General features: G+C 51.0%; 1 protein-coding gene across 4 annotated transcripts in view; it reads left to right on the top strand.

Moving 5' to 3' along the window:
- ZNF609 (zinc finger protein 609) overlaps positions 1 to 22,291 on the top strand; it is a 126,033-nt gene that overhangs the window by 19,128 nt on the left and 84,614 nt on the right. For all 4 annotated transcript variants that reach the window (XM_075132943.1, XM_075132942.1, XM_048866613.2 and 1 more), the window contains exon 2: positions 804 to 1,684. In XM_075132943.1, the coding sequence (XP_074989044.1) occupies positions 938 to 1,684 (747 nt within the window). In that variant the 5' untranslated portion in view covers positions 804 to 937. The remainder of the gene's footprint in view (positions 1 to 803; positions 1,685 to 22,291) is intronic.

A 22,291-nucleotide genomic window follows, 5' to 3' on the forward strand; every position in this document is an offset into this window, starting at 1 on the left:
TGGTGAGTTTCATGTAGCAGGTCACTTTTCCCAGGCAGTGTCTGTGGTGGGGGCTAGAGGGATGGGGTGTTGCAGATTGTTCCCCACCCAGGCAGTGGGCTCCGGTCAACTTCAGTGTCTAAAATTGTGTATGTTCGTGTGAGTGTTTCTTTGGGGTGAAACAAGGTAGGGGTGGGCAGCTGTGCCTATGGGCTCCCATGGGCTGGTAATAGAGCACAGGCCCCTGCGTCTGTCATTTTGTGTGTGTGTGTGTGTGTGTGTGTGTAAGAGAGAGAGATAGTGTGTGTGAGGGCGAGTTCAGCTCCCTGTGTCTGGTTTGTGTGTGAGTGAGTGACAGCGTGTGTGTGTGTGTGCGCGTGCGGGGGGAGGAAATTCAGGCTTCCTGTATCTGTGGTGGGGCAATGTGTTGTGTGAGACTGCGCGTGCGTGTGTGTGAGAGAGAGAGGGTGGGGGGTTCAGACTTTGCCTGACTGGTGGTGGTGGGGTGTGTGTGAGTGAGAAAGAGAGAGACAGCGTGTGTGTGGGTTCAGGCTCTGTGGTGGTGTGTGTGAGTGAGAGACAGCCTGTGTGTGTGTGTGTGTGTGTAGAGTTCAGGCTCAGTGTGTCTGTGGTTGTGTGTGTGTGTGTGTGTGAGAGAGAGAGAGAGGTTGCGGGGAGTTCAGGATCCATGTGTCTGTGGTGGTGCACAGGTACCTGTTGGGCCCCTGTAGTGGTGAAGGTGCGTGCGTCTGTTCTAGGAAGATCACTCAAACAGGCTTCCCCGTGCTGCTCCGTGTAACACCTGTTCTTGCTCTCCCTTTCAGCGATGATGATGCCGTCACCTGGACAGACCCTGACCACTGGAGGCCTGAGGACATAGCTGCAGCTGCTGCCTGGGATCCAGAAGGCGTGGAGGCAGGGAAGAGCCTAGAACTTTGAGGTGGCTGTGAACTCTAAGATGTCCTTGAGCAGCGGAGCTTCCGGAGGGAAAGGAGTGGATGCAAACCCTGTTGAGACGTACGACAGTGGGGATGAGTGGGACATTGGAGTAGGGAACCTCATCATTGACCTGGACGCTGACTTGGAGAAGGACCAGCAGAAACTGGAAATGTCAGGCTCCAAAGAGGTGGGGCTGCCGGCGCCCAACGCCGTGGCCACACTGCCTGATAACATCAAGTTTGTGACTCCGGTGCCGGGCCCTCAGGGCAAGGAGGGCAAGTCCAAATCCAAGAGGAGCAAGAGTGGCAAGGACAGTGGCAAGCCGGCCCAAGGAACCTCTCTGTTCACTCCTGGCGATGGGGCCAGCGGCAAGAAGGAGGTTCAGGGACGTTCTGGGGATGGCGCCAGTTCGGGCGGCCTGGTGGCTGCTGTCATCCCAAAGGGCACTGAGAAGTCGGCCAAGGCATCTCGCAGCGTGGCCAGCTCCAAAAAGGAGAAGGAGGGCAGCTCATCCAAGAGCAAGAAGGAAAGGAGTGAGGGTGTGGGGGCTCCATCAGAGAAGGAGCCCAGCGTGCTCCAGCCTCTCGCCCTGGCTGTGAGGGTGGGACAGTACGATGCAGGCCAAGGGCCAGAACCTGCTGCAGCCGAGCAGCTCGGGAGTATAGCTATCGACACGGGAGCTGCGCTCAATACTTTGGGAGTTAAATCGGAGATGGAGGATGGGGAAAGTGAGTGCCGGCAGCCAAAAAAGGTCAAAGCAGAGAAGGTAAGAGGCAGGCGAGTTGCTAGTCAGGAGGGGTGGAGGGACACTGCTGTGGAGAGTAGGCGGTGTATGCAGCCCCATGTCTGCTCCCCATTTCAGTGGAGCGGTGCTCTGTACACGTTCTGCCCCTAATGCTTTGCCAGGAGTAGGTTGCAGTGGGACTGCTCCCCTTCAGCAGCAGGAGATGGAGGCAGTTGCTTCCAGTGGCCTCTAGAATGAATAGGACTTGCTGTGTGTGCTGCACTAGGTTCTGGTGAGTTGTAACGGGATGGACCTGAGAACAGGAAAACGTAGGCTGTATCTTGGGCAAGCTGCTTTCCAGCAAGATGCGTTGGGCCATGAAATGGCTCCCTGGGCCAGGGGTGGAACCCAGTTCTGGCCTCTTTAAGATGGACTGTACAGTAAAGAACTGTCCTTCCTTAGCCTCTGGGAGATGGGCCTCTCCAGATCCCCAGTCCACAGCTTTGAGTCATGAGTGTTTGAGATGAGGGAAGAGCATCTTACCATCCACTGGTCCTGTGTAGGATTGTTCCTGACAGTCAAGGTTTGGTGTACTTTTCAGCAAGCTGAGGAAGCCAGGGGACGTAGTTTGTGTTTTGTCAATGAGAAGGGGATGCAACTCTTTGCTTCCCCCTTTGTGGGCAGGGCTGAAGGTGGCTTGAGCTCCTAGCTCCACAGCAATCCTCAACAGCCATGAACTGCATATCTGACGCACCAGAGCCTGTGATCCTGGAGAGCTGTTCTCTGAAAATGGCTGCAGTTGAGGTCTGGAGCTAAGTGAGCTCTGCTGCTGATGGTACCACGTGGGTGCTGTGCTGCTCTGATCTCTGCTCCTTCCCCGGATGAGCTTGGTTAATTGGTAACAAGGTATGCCAGCTTGTGGTGGCTTTGGCTTGCGGTGTTTGGGTGTCAGGCCCTGCGCTCTCCATTCTTCCTGTAGTTCCCAGCTGAGCAGGGCAAACGGACTGGCTCTCTAAGCTGCCCGATTGGCCGGGGGTGCTCTGTGCAGGCTCGCTCTGTGCAGGCTCACCCTGTGTTGAGCTGGTCCCAGCAGCTGATGTATAAATTGATTTCTCTATAATTACATCAGTTGTAGCAAGGGAGACAATGTCCATATATAAGAGTTAATAAGTATAGAATCTTTCCTAGGGTGTGGCAGAGAAGCTGGAGCTGTCCTGCTCCTGTCCCTGCAACGCCGGGTGGGGTGATGGGGCCTTGTTCTCCCTCTACCCAGGCCTGCAGTTTGTACATTGGCCTAGTGGTACCTGTTGTCATTGTCAGCGTGTGGGCATCAATATGTCTGTGGCTGTGGGCAGTTTTCCATGTTAAATGCTATTTCATATTGTCCTATCCCTGTGGCAGCTTGTAGGGATTGTCATGGGTGAGCTGGCACGGCTGTGCTGGGGGTGAGTGGGTATTGCTCACAAACTACCCCCTCCTCTTTCAGATCAGCCTTGGGTGCTAAGATTCTGTTGCTGCTCCTGGCAACAAACACGTCTGGCTCTGGAGCTAATCCGTCCACAAAGCGGGGCTGTGGAAAATGGCGGGCTTTCTTCCTGCGCAGCTCCATGATCCTGCTGTCTTGGTCCTGCTCGTATAATCTTATATAGCTGTGACACCAGTGGGAAAGCTGCTTCCTTTGGCTGCCATGTGCAAGTAGTTTAGCTCACGAGTGGCCTTGTCCTTGCAGGTTTCAGAGTAACAGCCATGTTAGTTTGTATTCGCAAAAAGAAAAGGAGGACTTGTGGCACCTTAGAGACTAACCAATTTATTTGAGCATAAGCTTTCGTGAGCTACAGCTCACTTCATCGGATGCAAGATCTCTGCTGCAGAGTGCAGGATGAGCTGATACAGCTCCTTGGAGGCATAAGACCATTCCAAGACCTGGCTCTAGATGCTTGTCTGCACTAGACAATTTGGACATTACCATCACTGCTGCAACCCTCTAGTACACCCATAAACTGTACATGGCCGCACACAAGCACTTGCTGTGGTGGTGGTCAAGCCTGTGCACCACAACTGGGCTTGTGCTGGCACTGAACATCCAGTGGAAGAAACTGAACATGTTGCAGATAGATCATATAAACCACACACTTCACGCGCCAGCCCCAGGGAGTGATGCCATGGCTTGTGGACCAGGTGCAATGGTCCCAGGGGTGAGGCTCATGTTCTGTGGGGGAAGGCTAGGGCTGGGGGTCCTATGGGCAATGAAGGCCTTGAAAAGAGGGCTGCAGGCAGTACGGGAAGAACATGAGAGGGGGACTTCTCCTGAGAGAAGGGAGCGTACCTGCAATGGATTAGCAGGGCCTCAGGAACTGGTGTCCTCAAAAGCTGCAAAGTTTTGCAGTAAAAGAGCTTGTTCCAAATCGGTGTCAGACTCTGTGGAGACCGAGTGGAGAGCAGAACTGACTGAGGGGGGAGGGTGTGTAGCAGTAACGGGTATGTGTTCCTGCCGGACCCCTGTGCAGCTCCCTGCATGGCAGGGGCAGGCTTGGGAATGTTATATTGCACACTGTGCAAGATCAAATGGGCCCAGGGGTGCTCTCCCAGCGTCCCGTGTGTCCCCACGAGCCGTCAATGTGGGACCTTTGTTTTTTCTCCTGTGAAGGAGGGGCCTGAATGTGCACAGCCCAGACAGGGTTGGGGTATGGTGTGCTGTTATGGTGTGCTCTGCCTGGGCAACAGCCAGAGTTCCTGGGGAGGCCTGGGCAGCTTGGGAAAAACATGGTTGTTCTTGGGGAGAGGGTTTACAGAATGGCTGTGCACAGTGAGAAATGGCCTGCAGGCTCTGAGGGGTTGTTTGCCGGGTGAGCTGCCCCCCAGTCACTGGGGATGGCTCCCTGTGCTGGGCTGGGGGCTGGGAAGGACAGTGAATGATGGATGTCTGTGTGGCGCTGCTCCCTCTGCCCTCCCTTTGCTCATCGCTCTATCCATGGCAGCCCCTTGCCACTTTCTCTCTGCCCCTGCTGCCATGGCTGGCGGCTGCTCCAGTGCAGAGCTTGCTGTTCTGTCTGCACGGAGCCCAAATGGGAGGGTGAGGCGCACCCCGGCAGATGCTGCCTGCTGCCATTGTCAGCACAGCCCTCTGGAGCTGCCTCCTTCCTTCTGCTCCCTTCTTGGCGCGGGGGATGGAGAGGGAGGGGATATTGAGCATTAAACAAAAGCGCCTCCGAGCTCTGGGCTGCTGCCCCGGCTTTGTTTTGATTGAGAGCTTGTTGAGCAGGATGAGTGGCCAGATGTGATGCTGCTGCAACCGAAGAAAAGGCAAACATCAGCGACCGGGAAGTCAGCGCTAGAGAAAACCCCTCTCCATATTGTGTGTGGTGTGTGTATAGGTGCGGGGCGGGGGCTCATCACCCTTCCCTTCAAGGCCTGTGGTTAGGGAGCTGCAGATGGATGTGCCCCCCCCACAGGTGAGCCCCATGCTGTCAGTGCTCAGGTGGTATCTGCACTAGCCTTCTCCCCGCAGGGTTCCCACATTACTGGTACTGAAGGGATGGGGAAATCTTACAGTGTGGGAGAAGCTGGAGTAGGCAAGGCCTATAATACGTCAGCCATTTGAACACATGGCTGAGGCTCAGCAGTGCCATCACACGATTCCCTCTTGCCGGCATGGGGCTCTTCCGTGTTCAGGGGCTGGGGTGGGAAGCTGAGTGCCCATCTTCCAGGAACAGCTAGCAGGGGTGCACGGGAGGGGACGTATCTCTGTTGGGTGAATTTCCCAGTTGTGCAGTTGGGAATGGGCTGGCAATATTAGCATTAGATGGTTAGCTGCAGTGGTGTTAAGAAGCTAGCTTGGAGCAGGCTTCTTGAGCCATGCTCAGTCTGCACCAGGACTTCTGTTCGTTGAACTGGCGGTCGCAGGCAGCTGCTCTGATACAGGCAGCTTTTCCTTCTAAAATATACACACAGGCAGAAAAGGTGGATCCTGAACACAGCTGTAAAGCTTTGTTCCTGTCTACACTGCCAGGAGTAGCCATTTTAAAGGAGGATGTAGCATAGATATTAGCAGCGCTGCTCACAGAAATGTTTCTGTAGATAAGCTCTTGCCCCAGAAATCCATAGCATGGTGTCTCGTACATTTGTCAGAAGGTGCCAAGTGTGGATGCAGATGCAGCTCGGTCACCACTGAGCTTGCTGGACCCGATTGAAAATATTGCATGAGCTCTAATGTGGACAGGGACTGACAGAGACTGGAAAAGAGCGAGAATCCCAAATCCTAGTCTCTTTTCCAGACTTCCTCCCCTAAAAATTCCCACCGTTGGTACCGGTTTTGTTAGCAACATGGACTGCTGGTGCTTTAACTCCCATGATCAGATCAGAGAAGCACCGCTAATCACTTCCAAGGAAGCAGCATAGTGCAGAAGGCTGTGGAGTTGTGTCTGGTGGTCCCTCAGCTCATCCTATCAGCAGGTGAAGGCCACTCCTGCCTTGGCCCTTTCTGCTGCTATATATCAGCAGTCTTCAACTACTCACCATCCTCTGGGTGTCTCCTGGTGCCCTTGAGACCTGCCCTGCTCTCCTTCACTAGCTGACAGCAGTGGCAGGAAAGCAGCGTAACAGTCAAATACCTCTCAATAAGAGTTTCCAGGTTCCCTATTCCAGCCAACTCCCCCTCCCCGTCTGTATGTCACCGGCAGGACTTGATGTTCCACTGCGTGTGGTGGGCTAGTTATTCCTCTGAACTGCGCTTGAGTTTGGGATGGTTCAAATGGCTTCTCTGCTCCAATCCCCACCGCTCCCCGGAGAACCAGGCTGGTAACAAAAGAAGCAAATGGGTTCTCTATCCTGCTGAGTACTAGGCTGCGGCTCCTCATCTGTGTCTGTTCTGCTCTGAGTCCTGGAGGCTGCTGTGTCTTTGTGGGTACTCTATAGCTAGCTGGGCTGGTTGCATATCCTGTGGATTCCAGAAAGCGCTCCGGAATGCACTCATGTTTAGCTTCTTGTTCCTGAGGCATCTTTATATTAAAAGAGCATTTCTAAGGGCTGTTAGCCATGCTCTGGTCTTGCTCAGTCCATCTAGCTCTGAATTTACTTAGTAACAATGCTGCAGTATAGCGTTGATGTGATATACTTAACTTCTCCAAGGCATTTCACTTGGTATCGCATGACATTCTGATTAAAAAATTACACTGATATAAAATTAACATGGCATACGTTAAATGGACTAAAAACTGGCTGATAGGTTTCAAAATGTAACTGTAAACAGGAAATCATCATCGAGTGGATGTTTTTCTGTTGGGGTCCTGCAGAGATCAGTTCTTGGCCCTATGCTATTGAACATTTATCACTGAACTGGAAGAAAACCTGAAATCAGCGCTGATAAAGTTGGCAAATGACACACAAATTGGAGGAGTGGTAAATAATAAAGAGGACAGGTCACTGATACAGAGCAGTCTGGATCGTTTGGTAAACTGTGCACAAGCAAACAATATGCATTTGAATAGAGCCAAATGTATACATCTGGGAACAGAGACTGCAGGCCACACTTGCAGTATGGGAGCTCTCTCCTAAGAAGCAGGGACTCTGAAAAAGATTTTGGGGTCATGGTGGATAAGCTGCTGAACATGAGCTCCCAGCATGACACTGTGGCCAAAAGGGCTAATGTGATCCTGGGATGCATAAATGGGGAAACCTTGAGAAGGAGCAGAGAGGTTATTGTACCTCTGTATTTGGCACTGGTGCAACCGCCGCTGGAATCCTGTGTCCAGTTGTGGTGTCCACAATTCAAGAAGGATTTTGATAAATTGGAGAGGATTCAGAGAAGAGACAGGAGAATGATTAAAGGATTGGAAAACCTGCCTGATAGTGATAGACTGAGAGTTCAATCTATTTAGTGTAGCAAAGAGAAGGTGAAGGGGTGACTTCATCACAGTCTGTAAGTACGCACATGGGGAGCAAATATTTTACAATGGGCTCTTAGTCTAGCAGAGAAAGGTCTAACATGATCCAGTGGCTGGAAGTTGAATTCAAATTCAAACTGGAAATGAGTAGTTAACCACTGGAACAATTTACCAAGGGTCATAGTGAATTCTCTATCACTGGCAATTTTTAAATCAAGACTTGGCTCTTTTGCTAAAAGATGGTCCCTAAAAATTATTTAGAGGAAGTTCTCTGGCTTGTTCTATACAGGAGGTCCGACTAGGTCATCACAATGGTCCTTTTGGCTTTGGAATCTTGAGTTTTTCTACGTGCTTTGCAAATTGCCCTGTGTAATGCAAAACTAAGACAAAAACAGAACAAAGCATGACTGCCCCGTGCTCGTTAATATGCACCGGACCCTCGCTAGAATGCGCGTCTATATAATTCGAATTCGAATTATAACGCAGTCGCAGCCATGGATCCCAAATTTAAGTACTGACAGTACAATTCTTTTGAGTATAGACATGATAAATCAACCGCTGAGCACTCTCCTGTCGACTCTAGTACTCCACCAGAATGAGGAGCGAAAGTGCAGTTGACGGGAGAGCGTCAGCTATTCAAGTAGCTGAAGATGCATATCTTAGATCGACCCCCTGCGGTACTGTAGACAAGCCCTAAGACGATTGCTCTAGGCCTAGAACGCCATACAGATGTAATGAATACAAATTTACAGGTACAGTATTAATCTTTAGAAAGATGTCAAAAATGTTGGGCAAAAGGAAGGCTTACTCGGTGCAGGAGAAATTGGACGCTATCGAACAACTTAGAAATGGCGAAACCCAGGCAAAGACTAGCCGTGATATTGGCATTAATGAGTCCACCTTTCGTGGATGGCTAAAGAATGCTGACAAGCTCGGAATTTGCATTCATAACCTGGATGAAAAGCATGGGTTTCAAAGAAAACGAGCCTCTTTAGTGAATGATGCCGATCTTGATTCTGCAGTGTCCACGTGGTTTGTGCAAGAACAGCAGAAAGGCATTCCGATCTCTGGTTCGCTTATAGCTATGCAAGTGGAAAAATTTGACCTGGAACTTAATGGCAAATTCAGCAATTTTAAGGCGAGTTCGGGTTGGCTATGGCGATTTCAGAAAAGACACAGAATCTCGCAGATTGCAGTTTTGGGAGAAAAACAGTCTGCTGACGCCACGGCAGCACAATCGTACCCTTCGAAGCTGAGGGAAATTTTACAGGCAGAGGGTTACTTGGAGGAACAGGTTTACAATGCAGATGAAACAGGAATTTATTATAAAATGTTGCCCGATAAAACCCTGGCTGTCAGAACAGATGAACGTAAGAAAGAAGGATATAAACAGGCAAAAGATCGCCTTACTTTGTTTTGTGTGAATGCAACAGGCAAGCATAAATTAAAACCATTGTGCATTGGAAAGTCTCGCATACCTCGGTGCTTTCATCACATAAATGTGAATTGCCTGCCGTTTTCGTACAAAAACTCTAAAAATTCCTGGATGGCGAGAGATTTTTGAACAATGGTTCTTCACCTAATTTGTCCCTTCTGTGCGAAAGCATTTGTGGGCAAAACACTTAGAAGAAAAGGCCATTCTTTTGCTAGACAACTGTCTAGCGCATCCTCCGGCCGAAAGACTCAGAACCTGTGATGGTAAAATACGGGTTGAATACTTACCTAAAAACACGACTTTCAAAATCCAGCCACTTGATCAAGCTATCGAAGGAACTTGGTACGACAAGTGATAGAAGGCGAGTTGTCTGTCACTGATTTTCTGAAGAAGTTGACTATAAAAGACTTCTTTTACATTGGCGGCGATTCCTGGAATTTATCACACGCTGAAACGATAAACCGATGTTGGATGGTGGGACTGAGGGAGTCGTTTGGCCACCCGCTCCTGGAAGAAAATGAAGAAAGCAGATCATAGTCTGACGAGGAATTTGACTTCTTGGGATTTACAGAGGAGGAAGTTGGAAGAACGGACATGGAGTGGATGCAGAAGCTGTGCCAGCAACTGTCCGGGCTCGGGGTAACTGTTCTGCCACTAAATACCGAGTCCTGGATAAGAGGCGACGATGAAGCAGAAGAATTTTGTCCCGTTGCTGAAAGTGTAACGGATGACCAAATTCTTCAGGCAGTACGACCAAACAACATTCCAGAAGCTGAAGAATCGGCCTTCGCCGTGGAAGAAGAAGAGGAAGATGAAGTGGACGTCGTTCCAACGTCAGCTGCAACCATAGCTGGCTTAGAGACTGCTTTGAGATGGTTTGAGGCGCAAGACGTTGAGCCTATAAAAATTACGCAGCTACGTAGCCTTTTGCAGTTTGCTAAGTGGTAGCGGCGCAGGAGCAAGAAGCAAAAGCAACTCACTGACTTTTTAAAGCAAAACTAGACTAATTTATTGTAATGTCGACATTAAATCTCTAATAAAGCAGCATTTTTTTTTTCATTTATTGTTTCCTTCAAGTAGTTTATTTTCTAAGGTTTTCTGTACTTTATGGATGTGATATTTACTGTATACAGTAATTTCATTTTAACGCGGTCCCCGCTATAACGCGGTACTTGGCATGGATCCCAAATCCTGCGTTCTAGCAAGGGTCCGGTGTACCTTTGAGGGACCAGGTTAAGCAGATTAAAGTTAGGGAATTTGTAGCTCAGGCTGTGTGCTGAGTCTCCTGCAGAAACCCCGAGTGGAGGATGGAGTGCGCCCTTTGAGTTTGGGATGCTCTCTTGCCAGCATCCACCAGCAGTTTGAATGAGGTACCCCCTGCTCATAATGTTGACTGAGACTTTGAAACCTGTTGGCACAAGCAGCCTTGTCACATGATGGGCAGTGACTCACGGGCTGCTCTGTTAGGGGACACATGCAGCTCTCAGTTTAACAAACCCCTTGGAAACTTGAATCTCAACTCTCTTGAATATTTCCCCACATTGGACGTGTACACTGGCATGTCACAGTCGGTTTGTTGTGGCTGAAGGGCAGTCCCCTCTGGCTGCGGGATGCTTGTTCACAATGGCTTAAGGGCACATGCTTGCGCCCAGAAGATCTGTTCTCATGGTGACTTGGGAGTGCATCTTTGTCCCCAGGGGGAGAGGAGATTGGCCTTATAGACATTTGGGGTTTCTTAGTTATGCCTGTGGGCTTGGAGCTACTGGTGGTGGTTGGGGGAGCTTGCTCACCCTGCTGATGGGTTATTAAGTGATAGGCCTGATCTACCAAAAATGTAGACCAATGTGATGGCCTCCCTGGTAGGAGTGAAAGCCCTATTTTGAGTTCCCCAGGCTGTTTTTGTCCCTTGAGCTGTGCTTGGGGAGTGGGGCTGTGCTTCTGGGGACTGGGGACCAAGATTTTTCAGTCTGAGCCATTTCCCACTCTCTGCTTTGTGTAGATCTCTGCTCTCTTCTCAGGGAATGGCGGTTGGAACGGCTTTCACAAACCCAGCCAATCTGGCCAGGCAGGCAGGGCCAAAGGTTTCCGGGAGGCGTTGGGGAACATGTATCAGCAGCTGCTGGCTCGTCCTAGCTCCTCTCACTGTGGTTTCCCTCTTCTAACCACGGTTGAGTAAGCTACCTCCAGAGCTGCTGACAGGGCCGTGTTTGGAGGCCTTGGAAATTACACTGTTCATTTCCTTATCATCCCCTGACCTGCAGTGCAGAGCCTTCTGGTGCAGGAACAAGGGAAGAAAGCGGCATGCAGCCAACATGTGTCAGGAGCTACAAAGGAGGAAATTGGACTTGCTCACTTAAAACCATGGGGTTAGGCTTTGATTTTTGGCTCCCACTGAGAGGTTATTTCTATGTACTGCTTTTAAACCGCTGGATGTGGCAGGCTGCGGATTTCAGCAGATCCCACCTCTGGAGTTTTATAAGCAAGGAAGGCAGGGAAAATTGCATCTCTCCTGTTAATTTCCCAGTTGTGCAATTGGGAATGGGCTGGCAGTATGCGCATGGGGAAGGGTAAGTTAAAGGACCAGCTCATCTTAATACGCATTTATTCTTTACTGCTGTACCCAGTTAAACTGTTGTCAGCCCCTGCAGTATGGGGCTGCCTTTGCTGGAGCAGCAGCCTGCACCCCTCTGGGAACAGGGATTTGAGGATGCCCTTGAGGGTGCTGGCGCAGAGAACAAAGCTAACTGGCAATGCTGAGAAAAGGGATCAGTGTTTGCCAAGAGGGAGAGTGGAATGATGCATGCAATGGAGAGGAGGATAAAAGAGGCGTAAAAGCTCCTTGTGACTAAGTTTACGCTCTGGTTCCAAGCTGCTTCCTCTCCTTGGGGCAGCTGTAAATCTGCACCATTTGCATGCTCTGCAGCTCCCTGGAGGAGTTGTGATTAGAGATTTGAACGAAGGGTCCAGCTTCCTCGCGTGTGACCCAGCCTCTGACTCTCCACTTCAAGGGAGATTTCCCAGCCAGTGGGGACTGTTAGAGATGGGTCAGATTGTGAGGCTGAATGGCCCCTCAGTGTTCTTTGCTTTACTTCCAGTCTGGTGGTGGCTGTGTGTTTGCTTAAGGACCCCATGCCATGCAGGGCACATCTATCTGACTGTTTCCCTAATGCAGTCAGCCCCTCCCATCCCTCCAGCCCTGGGAACCCCAAAAGACTTCAGAATGAGACAGGTTGATCTTACAGTCCTGCGGGGGAGCAGGAGGAGTATGCCAGGTCTCATCTGCCAGTGACCAAATCTGCTCCTGGAGCCATGCTCCTCAGGGACCTTGGAGTAGTTCCCACACTTACTAACGGAGCAGGTTTGATGTCATTTCGGCGACAGCCTCATCATTGGGTGCAATGAGCATGCTGGTTCACCTTTCTTGTTCTCAGCTGAGCCGATGGAAGGGCTGTGATTCTGTTTGGGCCATTGTTGCCAGGCTGGGTTGCAACATAAAGAGTGGTGCTGGTTTGGGGAACTTGTGATCTGATGATCTATAATCAAACAGCACCTGAGTGTTTGTGAGGCTGTGACAAGGTGTGTAGAATGGGGGAGGCTTCTTTGCTTCCTGTTAAACACTCGCTTATTCCAGGGAACAGACTCCTGTCTTCCCATGCTCTAACACAGAGCTACTCCCGCCACCGGGCCATGGGAACATACTACTTTCCTGCGTTCTCCATTCAACAGAGTGACTTACTGTGTATGTCTGGGAGGGTGGAACAGCAGCGTAATGTACAATGCCTCTTGGGACTCTGCCGTCTCCGGTGTTGGAGACCAGGTACTTCAGAGGAGTGGTATGTTTGCTGGTGGGAGTGGGTGGCTTACCTCATGCTTGCTGATAGAGCAGGTCTCTGATGCTGGCTTTGGAAAGGACTGTGCCTCCTCCCAAACACCAAGCAGGTCTGAGGGACTGTGTCAGAAAGTGGCCATCCCATATTGACTTGGTGGGTGAGAGGAACCGATTCTCGAACACCAGAGCAGCCATGCTAGAGTAGATCCCAGCTCATTTTTGGGGATGGGGGAAGCTGCCACCTGGATCCCACTTCACAGAAAGGGGACTCTCCAGTGGGTCATGTTGGAAGGAGAAACCCCTTCCTTACCCAGGAGATACTTATCTGTCCTTTCATCCTCTGAGGCTGGTTCCTTTTTGGGCCAGGCTCCTCTTTCTCCAGGCTCACTGCAAGCACAAAGCCTACTGTGTCCCCTGATTCCAGGTGTTTGCCAGGCTTGTACTAATGCAATCCTGTGGGTCTTTCGCTCCAGGCCTCTCATCCCCAGACACCAGTGGAGAGGTGCTGTGGGAGAGCCTGGTGGGGAGGGGAAGGTGGACCTGGACTCTTTACTAGGGGAAGGAGAAGGCCACAAGCCCCTTCCATGTCTGGAGAAAGGTTGGTGCGTGGAGCACAGCTGGGAAGGAGGCAGGAGAGGTATAGGAGACCCCGTGACAGCTGGGTGTGGCTGTAGTGGTGGTGGGGAGAAGAGCTGTGCCAGGTCCCTCAAGGGGTGGAGGGGAGGGTACTCTCTGGTAGGGAGGTTGCAGTGCTGAGTTGGGGCCTCTTGCCCGTTTCTGTAGTAGCAGCACCCTGGGGATGGCCTTGCTGCATGGGGGGAGCTTGGAGTGGAGCTGCCTCAAGAGATGGAATAACGGCATGGGTGGCACGGCACAATATCCATCACAGGAAAAGCTCTCCTCTTCCACGGGGACTTGCCTGTTAGGGCCCCTGTTGAGGAAGAGGCAGAAGCCGTTGCAAGAGTGTTTGCTTTGGAAGGGATTGTGTTTGGCTTTTGGTGGATTGATGTTTGTATTGGCTTCTGTGGTCTCTGGGGGTGTGGGTGGGGTGCATGGAGCTGTGAGAGGGCCTGACTCTGCCGTTGCAGATAGATTTGCCTTGTGCAGTTGGTTCCTGTGTGTTTAGTTCTTGGCTGGCTTCTGTATTCCCATGTCCCTCCCAGAGTTCCCAGGGACTGCTGAGCTGACCAGAAGGGCTCTCCGCTTCCTCCCCCTTCCTGCTGCACTTGGCCATGGAGCTGCTTGTGACTGCTTTCTAAGCCAGTGGGAACTTAGTGCTGCATGATTCTCTCCTTGGTGCATGGCTGGTCAGAAAGTTCTTCCTCCCACCTTTCCCCATCACAAGCAGGGTTCTCCTATCTCCCTGCTCCCTCCTAGTGCAGGGCCTGCTCCAGTTATTCTTACTCCGGTGAGCTGCCTCCCCCTTGTGGCACCCTTGGCTATGGCTTGCTCTGGAGTGAACTGGGTGGCTTGTTTGTGGCTGGTCGCCTTTCTCAGGCTAACCTCCTCTGCATAGCGCCTTGGCTGCTGGGGTGGCTGGGAAGCTGTGTCTCTTGGCTTTGCCTCAGCAAAACAGTCTGGGTGTAAAGTATGCCCCCAGATGGGGCAGAGCAGGGAGATCTCTCCTGCTGACTCTTCAATGACAGGAGGTGGTGGGGAACTCGGATTGTGGCTGAACGGCTTTATCAGCTGCCCCTCTCACCCCAGCTCCAGTGGCCAGGAACTGTGTTGTATCCCTGTGTTGGTAAAGGGTCGCTTGCTCCCTGGGTCTGGGTCCTGGAAAGGACTCGTTATCAGAGCTTCCAGGGACATGCTGGAAGTTAGAGCCCAGAGCACGTTAGCTTTGGGAGGTGCAGTGAACTCCACTCCTCGTCCTGATCTGCACAACAGCCCCTTGGGGGTCTCCACGCCCTCTGCCGTGTGGACCCAGTGCTGGAAGAGCCTGTGCTGTGCATGTTCCCGAGCGTCTGTGTAAAAGAGGACGGGAGAAGGAGGTGTTATTTTTGTAACTGTTCCTGTCACTTGGTTGACTAACTGAGGGTGGAGGGGTGGGAGAGAGCGAGAAGGGGGAAAGCAGGTTGTAGACTGTGATCCAGGCCCTAGCCTTGAGATAGGGGAAGGCTGGACCAGGCTTGGCCTGTTAGGAGGTATAGGGAAGATCTGTTTGGAATCTGAAAGGTTCCTGTAGGGAGAGGACTGGCTGCATGCCAAGGCACTCTTTGAGGTGGTAGCTGACTCAGAAATGAGCTGGCATGTGCCAGTGATGTCTCTCACGTCCTGGCTGCGAGGAGACAGGCAGATCTATAGGGTGCCTTGTAAGTAGAAGGGTGTTGTAGTGTTTAAAGGGCTGTTGGCTGGTCTGTGGCTCGGAGGGAGGAAGGGAACTGTATATATATCCTGGGGCCCAGAAGTGTGCTAACAGGAAGGCTGCTGCTTTGCTTAGCATTACGATTTCAAGGTCCAGGAACTGCTGAGGTACGTAATGTTTCATGGCCTTTCCAGGGCTGGCTGTTAATATTCCACTCTGCCCACAGGGCCAGGGAGCTGGGTTGAGCCGCTGCATCTCCGGGGCGGGGTGGGGAGGCCTCAAGCACTGAAAGAAACCAGCGTTTTCTATGTAACCCTGCTGTAACCAGCATCACTGGCCTGTGACTGCCAGCACTGAGAGCTGGAATGCCTGGCCTTGGGGAGTGTCGGCTCTGTTCTGGGGCACGAAGGGGCTGCTCTCTGCAGTCATCTCTGTGTCTGTGCTTCAGGGATGAGATCCTGCTTTTGACAGTACCTGTGGTGTTTGCAGGTTTGGCTTCTGGCCAGCAGGGGTCCTGACTATGTCCCGGACTCACTGGGTGACCTGGCATAAGTCACTTCCCTCTCTGTGCTGGTTGCTATGCCTGTGATAATCATTTAATGATTGCAAGTCCTGTTGTCAGCCGTGCTCAGCAGTTCTCTCTTGGGGTGCTCCTCAGACAGCGGTGGAAAGTGACAAGACAGAGGTGAGCTGACTTGTCTCTGGGCACACGAGGTGCAAGGCCAAGCTGGGATCAGAACTCAGCACCGCCCATCTCCAGCCCTGTTTGCTGCACTCTGTGAGATGGACAGGGTCGCTGACAGCTTGCGCTCTGGTAGTGTCTTTCGGGTAAGGATTTGAGAATCCTGGATTGCCTCTGCTCTGGCAAGGACTGCCTGGTGCAGCTGGGGTTGGGTGTGGTTGTATAGCTGCAGAGGCTGGCGCAGTTACAGTGATGCTCGTGCAGGGTCCCATTGCCCTCCTTCCATTGAGGGATATAAATCTTCTTGGAGTGCTGCGATGTCTGGGTGCAAGTCTCTGCAGAGGCCTCTGTAGTGAAGATGCCAGCCCATGTGAGAGATTGGAGCAGAAGAGGAACATGTCAAACACTTGCAGGGGAAGCACCCTCGTCTCATTAGTGTCTTTGGGCTGCTCCGATCCCTGCACCCAAACACCCTGGGAACAGAGAAGCCGCTGGATCCTTCTGCTGACTGTTCTGTCATTCAGCCTTTCTATCAAGTTGTTCCCACATCCCAACTCACTAGCAGGAAATGCCCGCTCCTGTCTGAAAAAATGCTCCTGCCTGAGAAAGCGCTTCAGGATTTGTCCCTTGGTGAGGATCCAGGGCAGCCTGGAGATAGGGTCTGGCTTTCAAGCTTACCATGGCATCATGGTGAAAGCTGCCGTTAAGGCTGCAGCGGACTACTGTCCTGCGTGTTTGCCTGGCAAGAAGTACTGGTCCTCTTGGACGCTGCTTCTTGGCGGTGGAGTTCCTCTTCCCTTTGGCCCTCTGGATATTTTGGGGTGTAGGGTAGGTATTAAGTGAGTATGTTCTTTAGGCTGCTGAGCATTGGGAAACCAGTGCTCCACAGCCTGGGAAATCTCTGAATGGAGAGGAAGGGCCTGCAAGAACTAAGCAGTGTGTCTCAGCATGATCCGTCTCTAGGCTCTGGTAAAATGGTGAGCATCTGCCAAAGATGCTCCAATTGAACTAGGATCCTGAGCTAGTAGAAGGGGAACCAAGGGTGTGTTCTCAGGCAGGGAAACTGCGTCCTCATCCTGGGGCTGTACTTGCATTTGTGACTGCATCATTCAACCAGGCTCAGTCCTGCCCAGACTTCACTTCGCTGGCGGTGTTTGATCATGGCACAGAGGATGTGGTGTGCTGGGGGAGCACTTTGGTTGTGATGAGCATTACACAGCATGTTCCAATATCACAAAGGGCTTGATAGCTTCCTGAACATACGCACGCAGCAGTATCAGAACTGAGGTCTTGTAATCTTCCTTATCACACGTCACCCCCATTCTAAGTCTGGCAGGAGGCAGTGCCCAGGGAGATATCTTAGGGTGTGTTGATAGGCCAGAGATTGGAGGAATCATTACCAACGGGGCCATTAAGAACTGTCTGTCTGGGGAATTGATGGTCTATTAAGGGAGACAGAAAGAGAATCTCTTTCCATTTGCCATTTGTCCTAATAAGCATGCGCATGGGAGACACAGATGCCCAGCCTGTGTTTGGTTATTAAATCTCCCACTCAGTGCTGATATCTGATCTCTGAAATGCAGCATTTCTCAGTTTCTAGGAAATCAAATAAAGGAAAAACTACTTAGGAGGATTTTAATCAAAACTTGGCAGAAGAATTTAAGGAAATCCAAGAAAGCCTCTGACAGGCAGACTTCACATGACTGACTTAGATTGCGGATGAAAGGAAGTTCAGAAAGCGGTGTCAGGGCCTGGGCTTTAAGTGATTGGATGGGTGGGATTTCAGCTTCTGGCATGTTAATCTGATTAAGTTCGTGTTCCTGCCCCTGCTCGTCATGTGATAGAAACAAGAAAACAAGCCTTTTTCCAGAGCAGTGGAGACTGGCTGCCAGCTAGAAATCCGAGACAGAAGCCTAGTTCAGGAGTGTGGGCTTTGCACTGTTTGGGAGGCAGGGTAGGGGAGGATAAGTTGTGGGCATTTGCTAATAGCCTTCTGAGTCTGCCTGTACAGTCTCTTATTGATGTACCAAAATGGGATTCCTTCTCTAAATGCCTCTTCACCCAGGAGAGGGGTAAGGGAGTGGGGACTGCTCCTATATGCCAAAGAAACCTTTGCTAACTGATCTCTGCTCAGTACCTTTTCCTGTAAGGTGCTCAGCTACTATAATGATGGGCAGAAGTATAAACCCCGAAGATAGCATCCGTCCTTAACTTTCCAACTTGGCATCTGCGCTGGGGCTTATGAAAATATAAAGCAAGCTGTATAACATATGCAAAGACTCTTGCATATAAAAAATGCTTAGTTAGGTGACCGTATACTAGTCAAAGAAGTCTCAGTAAGTTACTATTGAAAGGGCAGTGGCTGAATATTTGAAAGAAGGCGGCTCAGGGCTTGAAATGTTAGAGCGTTGGCGCTGCAGCGCAGACACTACCTACACCAACAGAAGCGGTTCTCCTGTTGGCATAGGTAATCTACCTCCCTGAGAACTGGGAGCTAGGTTAACAGAAGAATTCGTCTGGTGATCTAGTGCGGTCTACTCCAGGGGTTGGCTTAACTGTGTCGCTTTCACGCTCCTGAGCAATGTAGCTGGGTCCACCTAACTTCTTTGTGTAGACCAAGCCTCAGTAGGCTTGATCTGATTTTAAAAGAGGTCAGCAGGCTGCAGCCTGGTAATATACCTTGATGTTCATCTTACCATATACATGCAATGAGTTGCTTTTTGCTGAATGAGGACAATGAGACTTGGGTTCCATGATGAGTTAAAACACGGAGTAGCTGACACAATGTGTAACTGGTGTAGTTCTGGGGCAGTGACGAGGGTATAGTGATGGCTGCAATGGTGTTTCCCTTACTTATCTTTAAAGTAAATTGTATGCAAAAAAAACAGCAGAAAGGTTTTGCTTGCAGCCTCTCTGAAGTCAGGAAATGCAGAGTTAAGCTGACCACAGTCAGCCTTAATTTCTCTGATCCCTTCCTTGTGTGCTTTTCAGCAGGATTTTCACTACAAGATCTCACAGCTTTAGGCTTGACTGCGCTTGGCAAGTACAGTGCAACGGAAAGGAACTGCACTTTTTCCTGAACTAGACATATAGGTGTGTAGCATGCGTTCTTCCTACATGTTTTGTGCTCGTGAAGTCAAGTACTTTCTCCAGGCCATATGCCAAGAGGGCAGACTTAGAACTGCTATGGGGAGCTTGACTCTTTCCTGGCCTCTTCAGCCTTGCGCTATATACAGTAGTTCCTTTACACAGAGGCAGGGAAATTGCCACATCAAGTTACCCCAGGGCCTGTCTAGTCCAGAATTTGTCTTCCATAATAGTGATCAGAACCGAGCTTCAGAGGGCAGTGCTAATGCTGGACATTTCAGGAATTACCTGGAATTCTCTATTTGTATAGTGGTTGAGATATGGCCTAGAGGCTGAGGGTTCATGCCCCTTATACTTATCTAATGTGAATGTTCATAAATCTAATCCTTTATGTAATCCTGCTAACTAGACTGCAAACCAGTGCATGGGATATCTAAGGTAAGGCCTGTAGTTTCTTTCCTAGTGCTCAGACACAAAGCCGCAGGAGCACTCTTGGTAAGAAGATGCAGATAGGCACAGCAGGTGTCCAACTTGACTTCAGAATCCTGCACTCAGTGATATCTGGTGAGTACGTGGGAAGAGAATCCAATCCTCAGTTGTTCCCTGTTTCTGGCCTCATTACCTTGCAGGGTCCTGCTCAGAACAAGGAGGAACATTATATGCTGGGACCTTAGGACCTATATGCTTAGGAAACTACACCTCCATAGTAAAGGTGAGGGGCCAGGTCCTATTGTAGAAATCTGTGCACAGTGCTGTAGTTACCCCTTTCTTAGATCATTGGGGATGGTGCAAGCAGATGACACAGCATGTGGCTCTTTCAGGTGGCTGTGAGCAGAAAATGGATACAGCGTGGTACCTCATTGCAAAATCATCAGGGCGGGAAACCAAGAGTGGTTGCCGTATCACATGGAGCTATTGTGCAGCATGCAGACCGGGAATGAGACTCTGATAAACTGTGTCTGCAGCAGCTTTAATCATAACACAACTGTGGATGAGTAGCATTTGTGTGCCCACGCCCTCATGCTGCCCAGCTGCATGGATCAGTGCACGGTGGGAAAATCTGGACAGCTATGTTCTAGAGCCTTAGGAGCAAACAGAGCACTGTGAGGGCACCTTGTGCAGCAGCACTGCGGATTATCCTGCTGCACGGAGGCCTGGGAGAAAGGACCAGCCAAGCTGGGCACACAGGCACCAGTAGGGGGTCCATCTGTGCTGCACAGAAGTGTTAGTCTGGTTCCAGGGCAAGTGCTGCTAGCTGCTATGGTTACCGAGCATGGGGTGAGAGGAGCGCAGAGTCACTAGCTGGTTACAAACTCAGGGATAATCTCGCACGTGCGGAGCCTACTCTGAGCTAGAGAACCCAGTGCAAGTCTGGTGTGAGGCACTGTGTGAAGGGAGCTGTGGGAAGTGTGGAGAGAGGTGTGGGAGAGCAGCCTGCCGCAATGGGAGTTGGCAGCGTGATCAGATGGGAGGAGATGGAACCTGGGTGAGATTCACAGCCAGCCCCGTACAGCTGGGCAACATGAGGCAGGGCCAGCAAGCATAGTCAGGTGGCACTGGCATCCAGGGGATCCCTAGCGTGTTAACAGTTCTAACATGGAAATGTCTCTTCGCTAGCAAAGCCCTACTGCAATGTGGGGCAGGGCTTGAACTAGTAAACACAGGACTAGCCAGGAGAACGTGTGGGGTCTATAGCAGGGCCCTAGTGAGAAGGCCATTAATGCTGCTGCCTGCCACCACGCACACACAGGGGCTCTTGCATGGGGTGCATGAAGCTGCCCACAAGGACACTATGCCTGGACCCTAATCTGCGTCTCTGTTTTGTGAGTGTGCCGTGTCTGCCAGATGGCTGAGGTACCCCTCTGCCTTCTTTGGCTGCTGACTGTAGAACCCCTGCCCTGTTGCTGCAAGGAATCTTCTCTTCCTCTCCCCAACTGCTGTCAGGGGAAGCGTCTGCCTTTCCTCTCTCATTTGCTCTTAGCTGCCAGGGGGAGGAGCTTCACTGAATCCTGCCCCGATTCTGCCTTCTGGAGTTAGGGAAGGGAGCTGTCTGTCCCTCTGATTGCGCAGAGTGGAAGCTCTCATCTCTCCCACCTGGCTTTTCCTTATTCCCACTCTTTCTCATGCTGTGACTTTTGTGGTCCTTCTCCCTGGCTCATGTTCCTAATTCTACAGCAGCAGTCCTGTTGAGCTTACAGGAATGTGTGGCCTCTTTCACTCTTGATGCGCCTCAGTATTGGGACCTGCAGAAGTGAGAGATTCTTGTAAGTTTCATTTTGCAGCACAGCGCTCCCCCTCCTAAACAATGTCAGTAGAGTGCTCCCTCCCCAGAGCCTCCTGGGCGAGGGTGCTAGTGATGGGGATGTGTGTGGTCTTCTGTGTTCGTTTTCTCCCTCTCCCAGCCTCTGATTTTTGGGTCCACTTCTTGAGATTAGAGGCTCAGCACCTGCCTCTGGGCCTGTGCAGAGATTTCCCAAACTGAGGCAGAGTGAAATTGAACTGATTCTTGTCAGTTTCATGGCTGTCCCCTGGGTGGAAAAAGAGAAAACTAATAAGACTGTGAGTTTTCACTTGCTGCTGCTCATAGGCTTCCCCCCAAGCTGCAGCAAAGGACAGTAGGTCTGCAAGCTTGCAGGCTCAGGCTTTGTCTTCACTGCCCCACAGGTGCATGTTTGCAGCATGAGAACTGATATACGTTAAAATCTGAAGCAGAGACCAGACCCTTGTAGTGTTCACTGCAGGGTAGAAAGGTGAGGTTTGCTCTGCTCTCCCCCACCTGTGTTGACCGTCGCCTAGCTTACCTTGCAGTAAAACTGCAACCTTGTCTCCACTCCATTTTGACAGTGGGACAGCTAACAAGTATTAGTTATCCCATGGAAAAAAACACCTTGGTCATCCGTGAAGGCAGCACTGAAGGTTCCCTTTTAGGAGGATTTCTTTGCAGCCATAAGGACTAGGAATGGAATTTTTCCATAAGGATTGAAAGCTTAGCTTCTGTGGAGCGGGTTGGTGCTCACCCAGGGATACTTCTTGCCTGCAGTGGGCAAGTGGAGTTTCCAGCCCTAGCCCAGGGTATTCACTCCTCACTTCAGAAGTGGTAATTCTTGGAAAGGCCTTTAGACTGGCTTGTTAAACGATGCGTCTGAAAAGCCCCGGTGTGCGCTCCAGCAGCGGAGCACATCCGACATGGGCGCCAGCGAGCTAGAGAAGCTGGCAGTGCTCCCTTATGGGATAGCTGCAGGCTGAAACGCAGCCCTCACAAGGAGAGGGTCCTGTATGCCCTGCACTGGGGAAAGAGGTTTGGAAGAGGTGGGGAGCAGAATGGGTAGCCTCACCATATGGATTGTCTGGGGTTTCCAGCTGGATCATAGAACAGGTTAAAGGGGAGCCTGTTTGTTTTGGGGCAGGATTTTCCAGAAGCAGATT

The sequence above is a fragment of the Caretta caretta genome, chromosome 10, assembly GCF_965140235.1.
Source record: "Caretta caretta isolate rCarCar2 chromosome 10, rCarCar1.hap1, whole genome shotgun sequence".
Lineage (NCBI taxonomy): Eukaryota > Metazoa > Chordata > Testudines > Cheloniidae > Caretta > Caretta caretta.